The 18,502-nt window shown below is 54.2% G+C and overlaps 7 protein-coding genes across 7 annotated transcripts; 4 read left to right on the top strand and 3 right to left on the bottom strand.

The window, feature by feature from the left end:
* Nucleotides 1–2,032: 2,032 nt before the first annotated feature.
* Nucleotides 2,033–2,996, bottom strand: M406DRAFT_329100 (uncharacterized protein; the record flags this gene model as incomplete). Its single annotated transcript, XM_040920393.1, has 5 exons — nucleotides 2,033–2,154; nucleotides 2,244–2,399; nucleotides 2,590–2,778; nucleotides 2,816–2,876; nucleotides 2,970–2,996. The coding sequence occupies 5 exons, from the start codon at nucleotides 2,994–2,996 to the stop codon at nucleotides 2,033–2,035; spliced, it is 555 nt and encodes a 184-aa protein (XP_040779020.1).
* A 3,215-nt stretch (nucleotides 2,997–6,211) lies between these two features.
* On the top strand, nucleotides 6,212–6,742 carry M406DRAFT_252363 (uncharacterized protein; the record flags this gene model as incomplete). Its single annotated transcript, XM_040916838.1, has 1 exon — nucleotides 6,212–6,742. One exon carries the CDS (start codon nucleotides 6,212–6,214, stop codon nucleotides 6,740–6,742), a length of 531 nt encoding a protein of 176 aa, XP_040779021.1.
* A 1,152-nt stretch (nucleotides 6,743–7,894) lies between these two features.
* On the top strand, nucleotides 7,895–8,998 carry M406DRAFT_231803 (HET-domain-containing protein; the record flags this gene model as incomplete). Its single annotated transcript, XM_040915885.1, has 2 exons — nucleotides 7,895–8,635; nucleotides 8,696–8,998. Coding segments are annotated over 2 exons (1,044 nt in total), but the record flags the coding sequence as incomplete, so codon positions are not given.
* Nucleotides 8,999–10,256: 1,258 nt separating this feature from the next.
* Nucleotides 10,257–11,528, top strand: M406DRAFT_329103 (uncharacterized protein; the record flags this gene model as incomplete). The annotated part of the gene is made up of 1 exon (XM_040920394.1): nucleotides 10,257–11,528. The coding sequence occupies one exon, from the start codon at nucleotides 10,257–10,259 to the stop codon at nucleotides 11,526–11,528; it is 1,272 nt and encodes a 423-aa protein (XP_040779023.1).
* An 897-nt stretch (nucleotides 11,529–12,425) lies between these two features.
* M406DRAFT_236922 (P-loop containing nucleoside triphosphate hydrolase protein) lies at nucleotides 12,426–14,843 on the bottom strand (the record flags this gene model as incomplete). Its single annotated transcript, XM_040916049.1, has 7 exons — nucleotides 12,426–12,928; nucleotides 13,012–13,167; nucleotides 13,238–13,285; nucleotides 13,346–13,401; nucleotides 13,519–13,710; nucleotides 13,808–14,207; nucleotides 14,288–14,843. Coding segments are annotated over 7 exons (1,911 nt in total), but the record flags the coding sequence as incomplete, so codon positions are not given.
* A 1,191-nt stretch (nucleotides 14,844–16,034) lies between these two features.
* M406DRAFT_224869 (uncharacterized protein) lies at nucleotides 16,035–16,313 on the top strand (the record flags this gene model as incomplete). The annotated part of the gene is made up of 1 exon (XM_040915700.1): nucleotides 16,035–16,313. A coding segment is annotated over one exon (279 nt), but the record flags the coding sequence as incomplete, so codon positions are not given.
* Nucleotides 16,314–16,766: 453 nt separating this feature from the next.
* Nucleotides 16,767–18,125, bottom strand: M406DRAFT_355823 (AFG1-like ATPase; the record flags this gene model as incomplete). Its single annotated transcript, XM_040923267.1, has 2 exons — nucleotides 16,767–17,793; nucleotides 17,893–18,125. The coding sequence occupies 2 exons, from the start codon at nucleotides 18,120–18,122 to the stop codon at nucleotides 16,923–16,925; spliced, it is 1,101 nt and encodes a 366-aa protein (XP_040779026.1). The 3' UTR covers nucleotides 16,767–16,922.
* Between the last annotated feature and the right edge of the window lie 377 nt (nucleotides 18,126–18,502).

An 18,502-nucleotide genomic window follows, 5' to 3' on the forward strand; every position in this document is an offset into this window, starting at 1 on the left:
TGCAGCTCGCCTTACGGGACTCGCCTGTCAGACTTGATTTGCCCCCCCCCCCTTCTCTCCTTGGGGAAGTGGCGCGAGCTACTGCTTTTGAGGGGCCACCCGAAGATCGAAGAGGACCCCCCGGGGGGAACGAGAATGGGAATGGAAGGAAAGAAAAGAAGGAAAAAAAGGGCCGGGTGTCTGTCCTCCTTTAGTTGTTCTTGGCAGTTAGCCAGCTCCGATGATCCGAGGCCGAAGAGCGCCCGGATTTGAACTTGTGTTTCAAGAAAGCCAACTAATACGTGCCAACAGCATAGTGCTTGCTGTTATGTATGGAGCAACAATATTATACAGGACACACACCAGGTGGACCGAGCCTGGTTCCTCTGCAAACATAATCTCTCTCTCTCTCTCTCTCTCTCTCTCTCTCTCTCTCTCTCTCTCTCTCTCTCACACACACACACACAGTCTGAGATGTTGTTGGGTATTGCCTCTCATGGACTGCTCATAGGACAACCACATCGAGACCTCGATATTCCTCCTCCCCCTTTCACCTGTCCCGTGCCACCCTTCACCCCTTCACCCACATCCGTGGTTGCCTGTGCTGTGCCGCTCACCGAAAAAGAGCGCCTTGGTGCAGACCGCCAGAAGAGGTCTGGAAGGTTTCGGCAACAGAGCTGGTTCCGGTTAGGTAAGATACATACACACCGTTCAGTTTCTCGTCGAGATCTCGCACGGGTACAATGGTGCATGGGCACGGCCAACTGCTTGGGGTGCCCGAGATCGACCAATCCTAGGGTTGGCTGGGGAGGACGAGGCGTCCTACTGGGTGCTTGCTGCTTGCTGAGTAAATGCTGTCGCGTCATCTGTCGTGGTATTGCTCGTTATTAACCCTGTGGCCTTGTTATTGTGATTGACTCGAGGCAACAGGGCAGCGTACCATCGTGGCAAAGCTTGTTGCTCAGGTTGGTAATTTGCGTAGAAAGAAAAAGCAAAAGAGGGAAAGAGAAAAAGGCCATGCAATCTTACACACGTACACAAGCATACATAGCTTCCAAGAAACCCTCATCAGTCCTCCAACTCATACTGGGTAGCAGTGGTACTAGCTCAGCGATGGCAACCCCATCTACGTATCGCCAACCCGGGGAGACGAGCCGGTAAGACTTATCCAGCTCAATATCGGGGAAGCGTGCCGGAATTCGCCTCTCGCCCTTTCCACATTTTCTTCTCTTTCCAATTTTTTTTTTCTTTTCCCAAGCCTTTACTCATTTAATCCTTTTCATTCTCTCTTCTTTTTACGTCATCATCGCACCTGTAAATTTGGCGGGTTCGGGAGTGTTTGAGTTGCATGACCATGTCAAGGTTTCAAAGCGAGGAACTTTGTCTTCTTGATGGCTGCTTAGCTTGCTGCATAAGCGCCGTTGATTTGCTGCAGGGCTATTTCTTTCGGTGTTTTTTGGTGGTGATTTTTCTTCTTCAAGTACCCATGTACTATTTTATGGTATGTACTATGTATGGTATGGTGCAGTGGTAGTTGGGAAGGTTCAAGTGCCAGAATGCCTCCTTCCTCTTCCAGCTGCGATGGTACACAGTAGACCGAGATCCTTTTCCCCCACGTGACTTCCTTTTTGCAACGACTGCACTGGCAAACTCTCCTTCCTTTCCACAGACGTCACGTCTCCTGGTCTTCCGAGCGCCGTCATATTTGACCAAGGGGTCTCCGCACCCTCAATTTGGTGGCTGGTACGGCTGATCCCAGTATCAGAGCGGATGCAGAGTTCCTTCGGTGAGTCCGTTTGTACTGAGTGAGCGGTAATCTTCTGAGGCGAGCGCATGGATCTGTTGATGCTGACCTCTCTCTACGGATCTAGGCTTCTCCCCATTGATTGCATCCGAGTCGAGGCCAGTTGCAGGAGATACGGGAGCCTGGGTGACTGCATGCGATGGGATATCCCAGCACCCAATTGCGTGGAAACGGGTACCACATCCGCCCAAACTCTGACGGGACACGGCCCGGCTTGAGGTATCGCAATGCGACGGGGTACCTCACCCTTCAAGCTGAGGGGTGGTAGGACAGGTCGTGGGACTGCATCACGCGTTGCTTCGTCCGACAGTCTCGTTCCTGGAGGCTGGGCTTCTCGGGCGGAATCGGCGGCCAGAGGATGACGAAGCTGTCTAGAGGACATCTTTCTCAGGGACCGGGCCTGACTTGTCATCTTTGTTTGCAGCCGGTGAACAAAGGTCTCGCCCACTCAGCCACTTACATGGCTTTCCAACAGCCATCGACACCCTCCCAATCCGCTCGCTTGCAGACTGATTCGGCGGCAACCATGGCTCGCGACGCGCCACGATGTTCATCATGTGCTCACATGCCCGGTCGTGGGCTCTTTCATTTCTTCTGCCGACCCTGATGACCCCTTCTGCACGTGGTGGAACGTGTTGTCAGCAGATCAACACAACGCATCAGGTTGCTATCGTTACTCATGAAGTATCATGCCAAGGCCCCCTGGTGTCCTACCGTTGCACCCAAGCTGTTGGTTCGGCTGTGCCACGGTCTTTGTCGATCTGCTCTACGGTTGGCTTCCAACAACCTGTCACCTGCTGACTCACTGCAGCTGGTCCGAGTGTATACCAGGGGCACTTGCATCTGGACCAGCGTAACGCAGGCACTCCAAGTGGATACATCCCCGTTATGAGGCTTGCTGCTCTTCGGCCACGCTTTACACTCGACATGGTGCGGGCCCCTTGCCAGGCGTTCGCCCTCCGAGTGCTCCGGCACGACCTCGTGCCCTTTGCAAGCTGCAATCTTCGGTCAATCTCCGGTTTGTCTTCACACCCTCGGTTCCGTCCAGAGGTTCATAGTCATCCTTGGCAGACGGAACTCGCCGGTTTATACCCTGGGGACGTTTCATTGCCATCAGTGATGTAACCTGGACCGGTCAGCTGGGGGGACAGGCAGAGACTGGCACAGCAATCAGAGTACTACACACTCTGTTGTTTCCTTCCCACGCGTCCATTGGGAAGACTCGCCTGAGAGCAAAGCAGCACAAGAGTCTTGAACCCTGGACCAGCTCATCATCCACAGTGCCTCGTCTGCCGTGGGGGCCATGGTATGGTAACCATACTGCAGCAGATGATCAGTCATCAGACCTCAATATACGACGCAGTGAGATGGGGGCATCCCCTAGTCATCGGAATTTACCAGAGTGGGATTCGCCAGCTTACTGGACAGTGCTTCAGACCAGGGGGACAAGTTACCTGTTGGTTCTCGCAACCTTGCACCAGGCGGGGCCGCAACCCATGCTGCTGTGGCAGCACAGGCTCATGGCCCCCCTGGGGCAGGCAACCGCGGGAATTGAAAGGCCGTCATCTTCACCGACTATAGTTGCCCTATAACGACTACTGCGGTCATCTGCATGGCTCGCGTCACAACTATTGACGACGTGATCTACCCGAGGGCGTGGTAGGCATCATGGTCCGACGACAGCCGGAGGAGAAAGGCGACCTCCATTGCGAGACTCCAGATTAGCTGATCTCGCCTAGAGCCCGCAAATCTTGGTCTAACCACCTCGTCATTCGAATGGTCGCAATCTCACATACGCACACATACTCACACAAGCGAGGCGCCGCGTTCCACACGAGGCATTGCCGCCATCCAGAAAACCATGTATAGCAAAGTGCATATCTGACCGCCAGTCATCCGAGTGGAGCCGCGTATGATTTGATTCATTTGTTGTTTTCAAAAACTCACTGGGGTCTCTCGCTTACAAAGTCGATTGGAGTCTTTGACCGGGATATCGACACAAACCCGGCTAGCAACATCAATGGAGATCCTCTGGCTGTCTCTACACATCTGGATCGAGCCCTTTTTGGGGAGACTGGGTTTACTGACGAGCATTGGGCTCTCTGTTCGCCGGTTTGCTGCATGCTGCGGGATGGTATTGACTTGGGGAAGAACCCGACCCAAAACCATCCAGACGACACATTTCGGTTGCTTTAGCGTCCCAACGTCGATCTGACTGCATATCATGAGCCAAAAGGCCTGATCCATGCCAGGGCGCGCCCCAGCCGCTATGCGCAGTGGGTAAAATCGGAGCGGTGCTCAACCGGGTCCACGTCGAAGCACGTTTACATCAGCGCTATGCGGCACCAACCTAGGTCAGCGAGTGGGGGACTGCTTGCCGTGCACGACCTGAGCTGTCGTAAGAGGTCGGACGGCGTCTATGGGGTGGTGCTGGAGGCACCTGACCGGATCGGCTGTCCTAGCGGGTTTAGCCATGCATGTCTCCCTGTGGATGTAATGCGGCCTGTTGCCCGAAATGAGGTTGCAACACATACCCAAATGCGCTCGGTGCAGTAGCTCGCAGGCTCACTCCCCGCCTCCTGGAGCACTGTTGCATGCCGGCTTGCAAGAGAGATCGATCCATCCTTCAGCCCTAGTGGGGAAAGACGACGGCCAGACCTCGTGGGTGAATCCTCTGTGACGCGCCCGCTCGTCACCCATGTCAACGATAGACTTGTACCTTTTGTGTATTGTCCAGCAACCACCGCATGTGCACCCAGATACAACAGCAGCACGCATTAGCATGGGCTAAGAAAGATCCCATCTCGACCACCTCCACATGCTGGGAGTGGTACATCCACAACTCTCAATCTTGAGACCTAAGAGGTGCGTGTGGTCTCCACCTTGCACAGGTGCTCCTCAAAAACAAACAAAATGGTAAACGAATAGGGGGCTCACCCGAGAGATTCCGTTTGACAAGATTGAGGGGTGGCCTGACGCCCACACCCTGACCGCCAGCGGACAGAAGGGGCATTGATGCGTACGTAAGTCAAGTTGTGCAACGGTTGTGTAATGTATCATCAAGCACCGGGCAGCTACCCGAAATAGGCTCGCCGGGGTGAGAGCTTTCCAGGGCCACCTTAACCAGATCGTCGGGGCTCTCGACCCTCTGTGCCGCCGCTGCCGGCACGAGGTCTTCCTCCATCCCCGCGATATCACATTTTCCGGGGGTTAGCTTATGGAACGAGATGATATCTCCCTCACCGGTCTCCGCTTTGAGGTTAACCGGTGGTGCAAGTATGGGCAGTCCCCACTATATCAAGTTGTGCAAACCAAGGCACCCTCGAGTTCTCGTTCGACAATAACACGAGCAGAGCCTCAAATCGGCGACTTATCACTTGTCTTGGCACATGATTTTCGATGATGTCCCCTTTGGGAGACGAAAGCGTCAGGCACGTCGTCCAGTACATTTTCGTCCGGGGAGGGGTGGGTACAAAGACCCTAACCCTATGAGGATGCAGATGCTTGAGGATGTACCATAGTACGTACCGGAGTACGTAGGCTTCGAAATCGACGAGGAGGAGCCCTGGCCCCGCCGGCCTCGGAAGTAACCCCGACGTCGTGGCCCAAATTCTTCCAGGCCTTGGTCAACGACGACTTGGACCACGCACCACACCGGCCTTTTTACCGTCAGCAGACACTCCTCTGACCGGTTGAGTAGGACCTCACGTCGACGACAGAGGATTCGAGTTCATACCAACTTTCACCAGCTCTGCAGGTTCCAGTCTGCCTCTAGGTCTTGGGAGAAAACCGACCGTTAGCATCCGACCCTGTAATTCAATTCCAGCTCCCTCCGAGACCGACCAGCACCGTCACAAATACACCTCGGCGCATTTATTTATACATATATAAAGACAAGCACACACACGCATACAAGATGGGAAAGAAAGGCGGCGCGGGAGAGAACAGTAAAAAGGCCCAGGGCCAGGCGCGAAAGGCGGATGCGGCTGCCAGCAAGGCGGCTGCCGAAGACGCGAAGAAGTCTGCGGCCGAGGCTGCAGAATGGGAGAAGGGTGCAAAGAAGGGGAATGCGAAGAAGTGAGCCTAAGCATTATTCCTTGTATTTCTTTTCTCCCCCACAATCCTTGTTTCATCTAGTCTTTTCCTTTATTTTCTTCTTCCCTGGTCATTGCAGACGGTGCATGGTGAACAAACAAAGGGCCGCTCGCTGGTCGGGCGTGCCGTTCCCTGCCAATGCCCTGGTCTTTTGGGCCCCGGGGCCCCTGGACTGGTCGGCACTTGCTGCGTGGCATGCACGTTGGGCCGGCCAGGCCATGATCGGGTGTGGGGCAAGCCCATCTACTTTGTGATGGAGATATGTTGTTGGCCGAGCGTGTGGGAGGGTTGAGTTGCTTTCTGACGTGCAGGTCCAGCTGACTTGTCCGCTCCATGTGCAGGGAGAATGCTGAAGAGAAGAAGGCGGAGGCCGCCCGCAAGAAGGCTGAGCGGGAGGCCCTCCTCGCCGAGGAGGAAAAGAACACCCCGGGCCGGTCGGCTCCCAAGAATGCAAAGAGCGCAGTCAAGAAGACTAAAGGTCTCGACCAGGCTCTTGGGCAGCTTGACAATGATGCGCCGCTCCCCACTCTGAACGCAAGTGGCATTGAGAATGCCATCGACGCGCTAGGCCTTACAGATTCGAAGCCCTCATTGAAGATCGACCGGCACCCGGAAAGGCGGCAGTGGAAGTATGATGAGTGGAAGCTCCGCCGACTAAAGGAAATGGAGGCGAACGACCCCGACTGGGAGCAGAAGAAGAAATACCGGAATGCTCTCAGCGAGAGTCTCTGGAAGGAGTGGAAGAATTCCCCCGAGAACCCCACGAACCAGGTACATGCCGCGTACAATTCGACCCAGGAGGACATTGCGCAGATTCGGGCTCAGATGAGCAAAGACACTGAGAAGAGGCTGGCCTCGAAGTGAGTCAGTGGCCACGCTGTACATACGAGCTGCACCTCAGCTTGTCAGTGAGGAGCCTAGCATATCATCGCCACCGCAAGGGCATTCAGGCCGGCGATGATCTTTTCCAAAAAATTTGATGCTTGGGCTCCAATCAATCGAGTTTTGTTCATGACAAGTCAGGGCTATTAAGCTCGTACCCACGCATTATCACCAATACATGTATACTGCACCTTTCGGGACAGCGGGCGTTACCGTATCGATCTCGAGGTTGGCATCCAGCCCTTGCGACTTCGACAGGATAGCAATCACTGCCAGCCTCATCCTCCTGCACAGCCAGGCAAGGAGTAAACCCATCACTCTAATGTTTAAAAGCCTGATTTCCCAACAGTTCTAACACACATATCCACCGGACCCCGCACCCGGAGTCCCTGCACCCAATAAGGCCCGGCCGTATGGTTTGGTTGGGCAACTTGCGCCGTAAGGCAGCCGCAAGGCGCAGATGTATTGCCTAACGGCGAAGAATGGGGATCATGTCGTTCCCCTGCACCACACGTGCGTGAAGTTCTGCGGTGCTTGTCGATGACTCATTCCTTCCGCCTCAAACAAAGCACTGAATGGCATCCATGACCCTCTGCCAAATATGCCAGTCGATCTGCAACACACCCGTTGGGTGCCGTAAGCGGACGTCGCCGGCGCAGCACGGCTCTACCAGCCTTAAGGAATCTGTCGAGAGCCAATGTTTCATATGCGCCCAGGTATGGGACAGCCTCAGCAAGGAGCAGAAGGCTATCACTGCGCAGCCCACATTCATGGGGATCCAGTATGAGATCACGTTGAAGCGTGACTCGGTCGCAGAGCTTGGAGACAATGCAGTCATGGCAGGCCTCATGTGCGAGCCTGGAGATGATCTATATGAATGCGAGGATTACAAAGTAGTCGGTGGCTGGTGGAGGGGTGAGACGGGTCAATTCTCTATCTTGAACCCAGCAAGTACGTCGGGTTCCTATCCTTGAGGCAGGCTCACAAAAAAAGGACCCCATAGTCCTCCGCCATCGCAGGCATGGCCTGAGAATATCCCTACTAACCCAACGACCAGAGTTCCCTGTCGACAAAGTCGTCGACCTGCCAGAGACAACAAATCATCCCAGTTGTTGGAACACGGTGGCAAAGTGGGTGGAGAACTGCCGCTCGAACCACAAGACTTGTCGCGACCTGCATCAGACAGGCTGGTTGCCCAAGAGACTCGTTGACCTCGAGAACTATGGGGACGGACAGGTCCGTGTTGTATTGTCGTCTGCTCTTCCGGGGAACCAGGATGTCCGGTACCTAGCACTCAGCCACTGCTGGGGTCGCACGCCGTTTCTCGTTTTGGACGAGGGACACGAGGAACTGTTCGCCAATGGCGTTCTGGTTACTTCCCTGGCCCAGAACTTCCAGGACGCACTCTTTGCGACGGGGAAGCTTGGTTTTCGGTACATCTGGATAGACTCTCTGTGTATCATCCAAGGATCCCGGGACGACTGGATGCAACAAGCACCACTGATGAACAAAGTGTACAGGAACGCCTCCCTGACTCTCTGTGCGACGGCGTCGCCCGATGCTCACGGGGGTTTCTTCTGCAACCGAGAACCAGCATTTGTGAGACCTCACCCGTTTACACTCCGGACAGAAGCCGAAGGCCTGGTCGAGGGCTTGTTAATCAAGTCAGATTTCTGGGAAACCGACATCAGACGGGCGCCATTGAACCAGAGGGCGTGGGTGGTCCAAGAGCGGCTTCTGGCCCCTCGGAGCCTATGTTTCGGCCAGAACCAGCTGTTCTGGGAGTGCCAGGAGCTGCAAGCCTGCGAAGTGTTCCCGAATGGGATCCCCAAGGAGTTTATCTCTGATATTCAGCACCCCGACACCATCGACGCAGTATCCATCAAGGCCTTCCGCAGGACCATCAGCTGGCTTGCAGATCCCACGATCGACAAGACCTACGCAGACCCGGAGCTGGACACCATGCGATGGTACGACAGCCCTTACCAGGTCTGGGACGAGATCCTCCAGCTCTACTCCAGCTGCGCGCTTACACAAGGCGGCGATAAGTTAGTCGCCATATCAGGGATCGCAAAGGACCTGGCTGTGTACCTGGACGACGAGTACCTGGCAGGTCTGTGGCGGGCTAAGCTCGTCGACGGGCTGCTGTGGCGCGTCGAGAGGGACGAGATGACGGGGGCGTACATCCCAGCGAAGCGGCCGCAGCGATACCGGGCGCCCACGTGGAGCTGGGCCTCTGTCGACGCAATCCGGACCCGAGCACATACGGCTGTCTTTGGCGAGGTGCACGACGGGTACACTGAGCTTGTCGACGTCCACGTGGTGCCCAAGGGGAGCGACCCGACGGGCGAGCTCGACCATGCCTGCCTTCTCGCCCGAGGACACCTCGTGAGGACGCGACGTAAGCCCGTGGATCCCAGAACCGCCCGCCATGACCTCTTTGGGACATTCTACCCGGACAGCTACGATGAGGTGACTGGGGACGAGTTCTACTGCCTGCCGTTGCGGGAGGATCTGTGCGCCAAACTGCCGTCCCTCACCGGCCTGGTGCTGATGCCGTTCCGCGATTCGACTGTTACCGGCGAGGCGGCGGCGCAAGGGGCGGCGACCTCGAGCTGCAGCCGCTGCGCCGGTAAGATGCTCTTGGTCAGGATCGGGACGTTCGAAATCGCAAAGGGCGATCCGCTCCAAGCTCTGGGCCTGGTGAAGCCGGACAACTGGGCCGAGTGTGGTCCCGAGGGCGTCCACTTGTGGTTTCTGCCGGATCACCCGGTGTCTGAGTTTGTGATTCTGTGAACATGGACTAAAAAGGTGTGGCCTCAACAGGATGATGCTGTGGTTGTTAGTTTCTGAGCAGATTTGTTTCATCCAGCAATGAAGAATCGAGACATCCCGCCCGAGGCTGGTTCCAGCGCTTGCTATCTGGTTTTCAAGTATATCTGAAGCTTGATGTATTGATGTGCAGCCTCATCTTACATAGAGGCTGGCATCAATTAAAGTTGGGTAAGCTGCTGGGTGTTATTATCAAGTGCTGAGGTGGAGTGGTGCGACTTTTGCACTCCTCTTTTGGTGCCATGTCTTGGATATTTTGAGTACATACACACATGATGCATCGACAGCTCGGAACTGCATCACATCTACGGTTTTCAAGGGACTGCCGTGGCAGAACTGCCAGGATATTCTGATTCATATCTATTGTTTGCTGCAAATTGAAAACCCTTTTTCTTACAAACCAGCTTTTGTCGTTTTCTCTTCAATGTTTCTTTTTCCCTTTCGCATCCATCTTTCATGCTTGCATCTCTCTCATCCCTTGGACCCTAACCCGCGACTGTAGTCCCAGACCCTAACCCTTACAATATGAAAACTGTGACTAACCTAAGAAGTCGTTCTCATGAGCCAGTGGGTTCTTTGAGACAGAAACTGCACACACCAGCGCGTCTCTCTTCCTCTAGTATTTTCCTTCCCAGCCTCCTTTTCTACGCCTAATGCTGCGCCAATGTATCCCACTCTCCGTTTGCTCGCCCGAGACCTTAGAAACAAAGGGTCTCGCACGAGCAGTTCTCACGCGTTGCCGCGCACCCCAGCAAACCGCCGTGTCCCACTCACGGACAACAACTTCAAGAGCGCCAGTACGCAACCGGCAGGGGAGGGCCAGTTTAGGTTGACTTCTACGCAGGGAGGAAAAAGCAAAAAGGAGCCGCAACATGCCCCCGATAGACGGGCAAATGGAACTGCGCACAGTGGCAGCATCGCAGGGTCTGGGGGGAAGTTGACGAAGGAGTCAGAGGAACGGCAAGGCTCGGCCCAACAGATGAACAAGCTGTCGAAGAGCAAGAACCTGTCGCCATCGGGAGACGGTCTGCACAGCTCGGGGAAGCTCTCTCCGCCCACCGCACGGCAGCCGTCTCTGAACCAGACGTTGGCGAGTAAACTCGAGCGCAAACGTGCCCTCGAGGAAGAAAAAGAGAAGGCTCGAAGGCAAGAGGCCCACCTAAGGCGAACGGCTCTGCGCTTAGAAGAGAGACACCTCGGCCGCCAGGTCAGAAAGGGGACGCTCTGGCGGATGTGCCTCCAACTCACGATCGAGCTGAAAATGGTCAACGACACGCTGAGCAACATACGCAAGATCATGACCCGGACCTACCGGAGCCCGCTCACGAGAGACCGCAAGACCACCGAGGTGGAAAAGTGCATAGAGCAGGCCGAAAGGATCCTGGAACACCTCACCGTCTGCAACATCGTGGCGCTCGAGTGCAGGACGTACTGGGCCGCTCTGGCGGCGTGGGCACAGGTCATGTTCGTGCCGGGTGTGCCCGTGCCGCGGGATCCGAGGAAGCGGCCCGCCAGCCTGCAGCCAAAGTGGATCGACACGCCGTTCATCAAGGGAAGCAAGGCGGCAAAGAAGAGAGCCAGGGCGGAGGGCAGGGACGGCAACCCCGCCTCCATGTATCCAGGCAGGCTGGCAGTGTGGTGGCGGGGTGGCTACCTCGTGGCCAGGGACCGTGATGAGTTCCCGAACGAGCCGACTCTCTTTGCGCAACTCCCTGTCGGCCATAACATAAGATACCGGCCGTACGCAAAGGCGGGGGCGCTTGGGATGATGGTGGAGCGGATGAAGGCCGAGTCGGTGCTCGAAAAACAGCGCAGGGCAGTGCACCGTGTCATGCTTATGCACAACCATCTTCTTGCCCGCATGGTAAAGGGGGAGCTCGCCCTTCAGGTATTTCGAAGGCAACGGGAGTCAACGGGGCAGCAGGCAAAGCAGTGAAGAGGGGTGGGCAAGCCAGGTGAGCCGCAGCTGGGTGAGTAGCTGCGCACATGTGGTGGATTCGGACTGTGTCAATAACCCAGTACATTTAGAACAGCTTGTATTGTAATAGACTAGAAAGACTCTTATTCCACATCTCACAGAACAGTCTCATTTTTTTTTTCTTTGCTGAGGAATGCCATTTAGAAGAAGCATATTGTGTGTCACTCAATGTTTAGGCAGATCCTCCCAGATGCATCCATATCAAGATTGGCGAAACTCTCGTTGAGGATCCATCTCAGCATAATTGGCAGGCCACCGTTGACCCTGAGAGGCACCTTGCTCGTGCAGCATCTCATCCCCTGCACGAGGATCTCTTCCTGCTGCAGGGAATCCTGAGCTGGCGGCATGTTGCGATGGGCCTGCCATGGTGGGCCGTGAGGGTGACATGCTGCTGCTGCTGCTGCTGTTATAATATGCGTCTTGTTGCTGCTGTGATGGAGGGAATGGTGATTCCGCTTGGGGGTGGTGGAATTGTCCTGACGGCGAGAAGGGCTGCGGCGGGTTGACCGGCTGCAGGTAACTCGGATCTGTGCCGGGGGTGAGGTATGCGCCTGCTGGCATGCCGGATCGCAGATCAAGGGCCTGCTGAGTGGGCATAACAGGTCTACTATAGCCGTATGGACTCTGTCTTGGTGGAGTGTATGGCGCTTCGCCGTGGTGCTGGTGGTAGTGCATTGGGTCGACTTGAGAGGGAATCGCCGGAGCCAGATGGCTGCTTCGCGAGGCCGACTTGATATTGAAAGATTGCAGGGGTCTTTCGTCTTGTTCAGTAGTAGTAGTTGTAGTAGTCTGGCCAAGAGGATTGTTCCCTTCTGTGCCCTTATTGGCCTTCAGAGCTGCAACGCCTGTATCCAGAGCCCGAAAGCCAGACTCTTTGGCATGAGTATCGGCGTCTGTGCCGTGCACCGCCTTGAGGTACTCGATGAACTCCAGGTATGCCTTGGAGACCGTTTCCAGGTGAGCCACAGTCAGGTGGACCGTGAGATCTGGGTTGGCAGGCTTGAGGTCGTACTTGTGTTCCTTTGGCTGGGCATCAAACTCGGCGAGTGCCAGTGCAGTCTGACAAGCGTTGCGGATCTGGCGGCCGTTCCATCTCGCCTTGCTGTTATGCCGCCAGTAGTGCCCAACTAGATGCATGATCTCAACCTCGTCGATCTTGATCTTCTTTCCCTTTTCGCCATATCGCGCGCGGATCATGCCGAGGTTCAGCTTGAAGACTTTGCTGGTGGATATCTCGTCCAACGGCGGATAGTACAAGCTCATATGGATCCTCGACGCGAATGCCTCGTCAAAGTCTCCGATCCGGTTGGTTGTCAGGAACAAAATTCCGCTGTAGTATTCTAGGACTCGCAGGAAAACTGTGTATGAGTTATTTTGTATTAGTATTATCAGTCTCTAGGAATTAAATATGATGATATTAGCTGTGAAAGTTAGTACTGACCTGCAACCAGTCCGTTTCTTGTGAAATCCTCCCGCCGTCTCTCTGCGAGAAAGACATCTGCCTCGTCCAACAGAAGGATACAATCCCACCGGTTGGCCAGAGCAAAATTTGTTTGTAGACTCGATTCGACAGCTGCAGCATCGGATCCAAGATCACCTGGGTCGAGGAAAGTCAGTCAGCCTGTGATGACGGCCCTGATGCCAAGATATCAAGTATATTTGCTCACCACAAGTGATCTGAAACAGTGGTTTGTGGAACCTCTCAGCAACTCCCTCTGTATTTGTTCATTAGCACACTCTTTTGTGATGGGAATGAAAGATACTGGCCAACTTACCAGCCGTGGTCGTCTTTCCAACACCTGGGGCTCCATGAAGGAGAATGATTAAGCCCCTTCCTGTAAAAGTCCCGAGTCAAATAAGTACTATCTGGAAAAGAGAGAGAAGAGGGGGAAAAGAACAAAAAGGTAACCCAGGAATGAAGAATGCCATCAGCCAAAACTGTTTCAACATACCTTTGCCACGGACAATGTCGACTTGCTCCTCTTGATATTTTTGCGATGCCTTGTTTCGAAAATGCTGGGAGATGAGCGAAAGAACCATTTCTTTGTGGCCCTTAGGAAGAACTAGTCGGCCAAAGGCACTATGGTCATCATCATCTGAACTGTCATCATCAGGTGCAATTATCTTCTCAGCAGGGTTTCTGATCTCGGAAAGATAAGCGAGATTAAGAATCGCTGTAGAAAACATCATCAGTTTCGGGTTGGCACAATGTGAACAAAACGGGAAGTCGCCAAAACATACCCCATGTGCGGTCTCGCAGCACATAACCGGGCACAGCAGAAGCCATGATGAGCAGTTCCTTGTCCTTCAGCTCATTATCCTCGGTTTGGATCTCGGCGAGATTCCTCGGAAAGATGGCTACGGACGGCAACTTATGGGGCGTATCCTGTATTTCGGCGATAGCATTGTTGATGAACTCTTCATAGAGTTTGTCTTCCACGTAGGCGTCGAGATGGACACGTTCTCTCCTGCAGCACTCAGCTGTACACTCCTCTTCATCCGCTTCAGAATTGGTGTCGTGATCGTTTGTTGCCCCTAGAAGCCGAGTGATTCTCGGACGCCACTTGTCATCCATGTTCATGATTCCTTCTTCGGTATCAATGACCACCTGGCTTTCAACCTCGTCGCGGGCATCAACTGAGATGACATTTGAGATCAACACTTGCGTAGTACAAGAGTCTAGATAAATCAGAAAGTATCGAATAGGATCTACTTACCCGTAAGACCAGCATAATACATATGCTTTACACCGGCCACATCAACAAACAACTTTCCTCTCTTGATGAGGCTTTGCTCGAGCTCAGCTACCCCACTGGCAAGTGTGTCTTCTGACGCAGCGTCATCGTCCTTTGGCTTGAAGCCCTGCGAAGACAAGCTGTTGTGCACACGAAAGCGGAGAGGGTAAATAGGCAATGCTGTGATGTTCCTCTCACCATCATACTTGCGGATGGTGAACCATTCGGAGACTGGGCCGAGAAGTTTTCCATCGAAGCTAACATAAACACACTGGATGGAGATGGATTCTTGTTTGGAGGCGCTATTTCCATTCTGAAAAGGCGTCCAACGATTGGCCCCTCTGTGTTTTGAAGACTTGACACGGACGACCTGGTATGCCTGCTTGCCGTCGGCATCAAGGACGATATCCCCGATCTGAAACAGGTGCCAAAGGTCTGAAAAGTAGACCGTTTCGTAGCTTGTACCCTGTAAATAAGTTCGTTTGGGGGTAATGTACTTGTCTATAAAATCGATCAAGCACTGAATATGTTCCAATGCCACTTCAGGCTTGGTGTAGCCCTTGGGGTCGGGGACGGTATCACCCTCGCGTGCAGCTGCGTCATCCGGTAGGAGGGCCCCCAGAGCATCTGTCAGCGTGGTTGCACGCAGTGTGTGCTGTCTTCTTGAATGGGCATGTGCTTACCTGCCAAGCCTGTCTCGCTCCTCTGGGGCAAAGACATTGCTGTATCCCCATCCTCTGGCACTGTTTCTTTCTCTGAGCTGGTACTCTTTGGCTGAACTTCTTTGCAGGCCTTTGCGTACCACTCTCGTATTCGTGCCTCATAGTACGTCAACATCCGGAAAGGACGTAGCATAGCAATAGAAGGATCTTCTATTTCCTCAAACTTAACAAGAAGGTCTGCGCCGTGGATGACCGACAACATCTTGATGATTTGTTTGGAATGGATTCTGATCCGTTCAGGAAGAGGTTCTTGCCCGCTGTACTGTCCTGTTTGAGTCTCGAATCGTTTCGAAGCAGCATCCACTGTGACTTGGGTCTTCGTCTTGGCGGGGGCTTTCGAAGCCACGGTCGCAAAATTCCAAAAGAAGTTGCTGCTGACGTCGGGCTCTCCAACAAGAATGTCGATGGCGAAAGCCGCATGAGTAGGTGTGTGTCGAGCAGTTTTGAAAGTGCTCCACTCGAGGAGGCTCATCTTCGGTTTCGCGGAATTATCCAGGGAACTCTCAGGAACAGACTTCTTGTTCCTGTACTTCTTGCCCTTTCTCTGCCACTTCCTGTGCCTTGGCCTTCTTTCTCTCCTTGTGTCTCTCGTACCTCTCCTTCTGTCTGGCGAGGCGATCAAGCTCCCACTCGAAATCTCCGCGCAGTCTGGCACGGAAGTAGTGAAAGTCCCTTGAGGAGATGGAAGAATCACTGCTCCACTCCTCGTCGTCCGACACATCCCATTGTGTGGGTGGTCCAAGCTTACGCGAGTAGACAGGACGGAGTGACGCCTGAGGACGCATACCTTTGTGCGGCGCAGGCTGCAGGGAACGCCAAGTTACAAATTCATCTTTAACCATCATAAATTTGGATGATGGATTCCCAAAATCCTCAGTATTCAAAAGCCGTAAACCTGTATCTCCAAATCCTCGGAAGGCTCCGCCTTCGAGCAATTCTTCTCGCTGTTCTGCGTGTCGCTGGTACAGTCTCTAGCCAGTAGGGCCCCTCAGTTCCTCCACGTTGAGTTCTTCTGCGGGCTTCATGTGGACGCCATCACGGATCGGTACACTGGGGGGTTCGCCATGATTCGGAGCTTCATCTGTCAGCTGCTCTGCCAATTCGACTTTGGCGAGAAGCTGTCCGCCTCCGTTGTGACGAGGGAGCTGGTTCAGCATGGCGATATCAACGAGCTGTGCAGGTTGTTTGAGTGGCTGGTTCACCTGCTGCCGAGTTATGTCGTGTTGGTGTGCCTTATTGACGGCATTTTGTACTATGAGCGGCCCGAGTTTCTTGGGAGTATGGAACATGTCCTGGTCACCGTCTTGCGACTGTCGGCCGAGCAGAGCACACATGCGGCGATGAAGGTTCTCGTCACTAGCCCGACGAGGACCTGCGAGGAGGCAAGGCGACCGTTCCCGGATGACCTTGTTGTTTCCATGGATGCGATAGGTCTGCCGGGAATGGTTGCCAGTCAGTCAAGACTTCAAAGGCAACTTGAAGAAGAGCATAGTGTTGCTGTGGAATATGAATAATATGAAGCAGCAAGAGAAGATAGGAAATAGATTGATGTACATGCGTTCGACTACTACTTGCACAGACCAAATGCATTCATGCATGCCTATCCACTTCTGAGTGGTCATTTCTCTGGGCTGTCGCACCACATACGTTTGTCACAAATTATCAACATCTAGGCACATTAAGCACAACTACATAGGTGTAGTTTCTTACTTGGTAGTTTGTGAAGAATGATCTGTCTTCTGTCAACGTAATTTTCATTCAAATTATCTATTTCCAGAGATTGATTTTGTCGCTATGCAATTGAGGTATCCGCAGAATTCGAAATAGAATGCAGATATCCCACCCAATCATTCGTAGACACACACATACACACACGGGAATTCCTCGCCCAAAATTTACATGGAATCCTCCATCTGTCGCGATCGGGCTTTGAGGAAGCTGTCCCGCTCCGGCTTACCGCCGCGCTGCTCAAGGCCCATGCCCCTCTCCACCCATTCCTGCGAGCCCATCTCAGTCAGACGGGACAGCGCTCGGAAGAAGGCGAAGGCCTCCTCATCGTTGGCAAAAAGTGCGGACCCTTTGAGCTTCAGAGCCTGCTGCTCTGGGTCCTCCATCAGGTCCTTGATGACCTGTGTGACCTCGGTGCTGCTCGACTCGTGGGCGGAGCCCTGAAGCAGGGACTCAGCGACCTCGTCCTTGGAGGTGAACAACTCAGTGAGCGGCTTGGCGGTGGTAAGGACGAGCTTGGCGTGCGACTCGTACACGGCGTCGATGAACGTGATGAAGCGTCGGGCCAGGTCCCTCTCTCGCAGCGTCATTCCGGGCACCTCCGTGACGACAAAGGCATCGTATGAACGGGTCAGCTCGATGAAATCGGCCGCTGACTTGGGCTTCTTGATAAGCTCGTCGAAGGTGAACCAGGCGCACCGTCCGCTGACCCGTGGGACAAAAATCTCGCGACCCCATACGTGTTGAACTTCCGAGTGTGGTTCGGTGGTGTCGGGATCGCCCAGGAAGCGGAACCATTTCTCGGCGTGGTCGGCGGCGTGAGCGTCAAGGGGTGTGTGGTAGACACCCGATGGTGGCCTAGGGATCTTTCGGTAGTCTGTTGGCGAGTCGAGGTTGATGACATGCAGCCTGCTCTTCAGCAGGTGGATAGCTGGCACGAAGGATTCACGTTGGATACCGTTCTTGTAAAGCTCGTCTGGATGTCTGTTGGAGGTAGTGACAAGCACCACGCCGTGCGACATGAGCGCCTCGAGTAGCCTGTTGATTCCCAAGAGTCAGCCAACGGGGGGTCTTCTTCAGAGACCTAGGCAGAGGACAGAAGGAAGAAGAGAAAATGGATCGAGGGGGTTTGGCTACCTTCGCAGAATCATGGCGTCTGCCACATCGGTGCACTGAAACTCGTCGAAACACAAGACATTGCCGTGCTCAGCGATATCTGCTGCGACAAGAGGCACAGCGTCTATGTCGTTCCCATGTGACATCTTCATGCGGTGCAACCGCCTATGTACGTCCTGCATGAAGTTGTGGAAGTGTATCCTCGTCTTGGAGCGGACACTGCTGGGCAGGGTGTCGTAGAAGAGATCCATCAACATTGTCTTGCCGCTGCCCACGTCGCCGTACAGGTAGAGACCGCGAGGAAGGTTTGTCGGTATCTCCCCGAGGACTGCCTTCTTGGACTTGCCACCGCCGAAGAAGGAGAAGAGGGATTTCGACGGCTGGAGGTCCTCGACGCTGGGGTGGACGACAGGCGGGGCGTTGTAGTGCCTGAGCTCATCGTGCAGGTGCTGCAGGTTCTGTATGATACCTGGCACGACAAGGTGTCAGCTTGAAAGCGCCCATAGCAGAAGCGAAGGAACTTTGTCTTTTTCTTTCTTTTGAACTTGCCTCGCTGGTGGGGATCGTTCTTCAGACGGCCCTCGGCGACCCGGCGGTCGTACTCCTGGATAGGCCCGAAATTGTCACGGTT

This window comes from Cryphonectria parasitica, assembly GCF_011745365.1.
Source record: "Cryphonectria parasitica EP155 unplaced genomic scaffold M406scaffold_3, whole genome shotgun sequence".
Taxonomy (NCBI): Eukaryota; Fungi; Ascomycota; class Sordariomycetes; order Diaporthales; family Cryphonectriaceae; genus Cryphonectria; species Cryphonectria parasitica.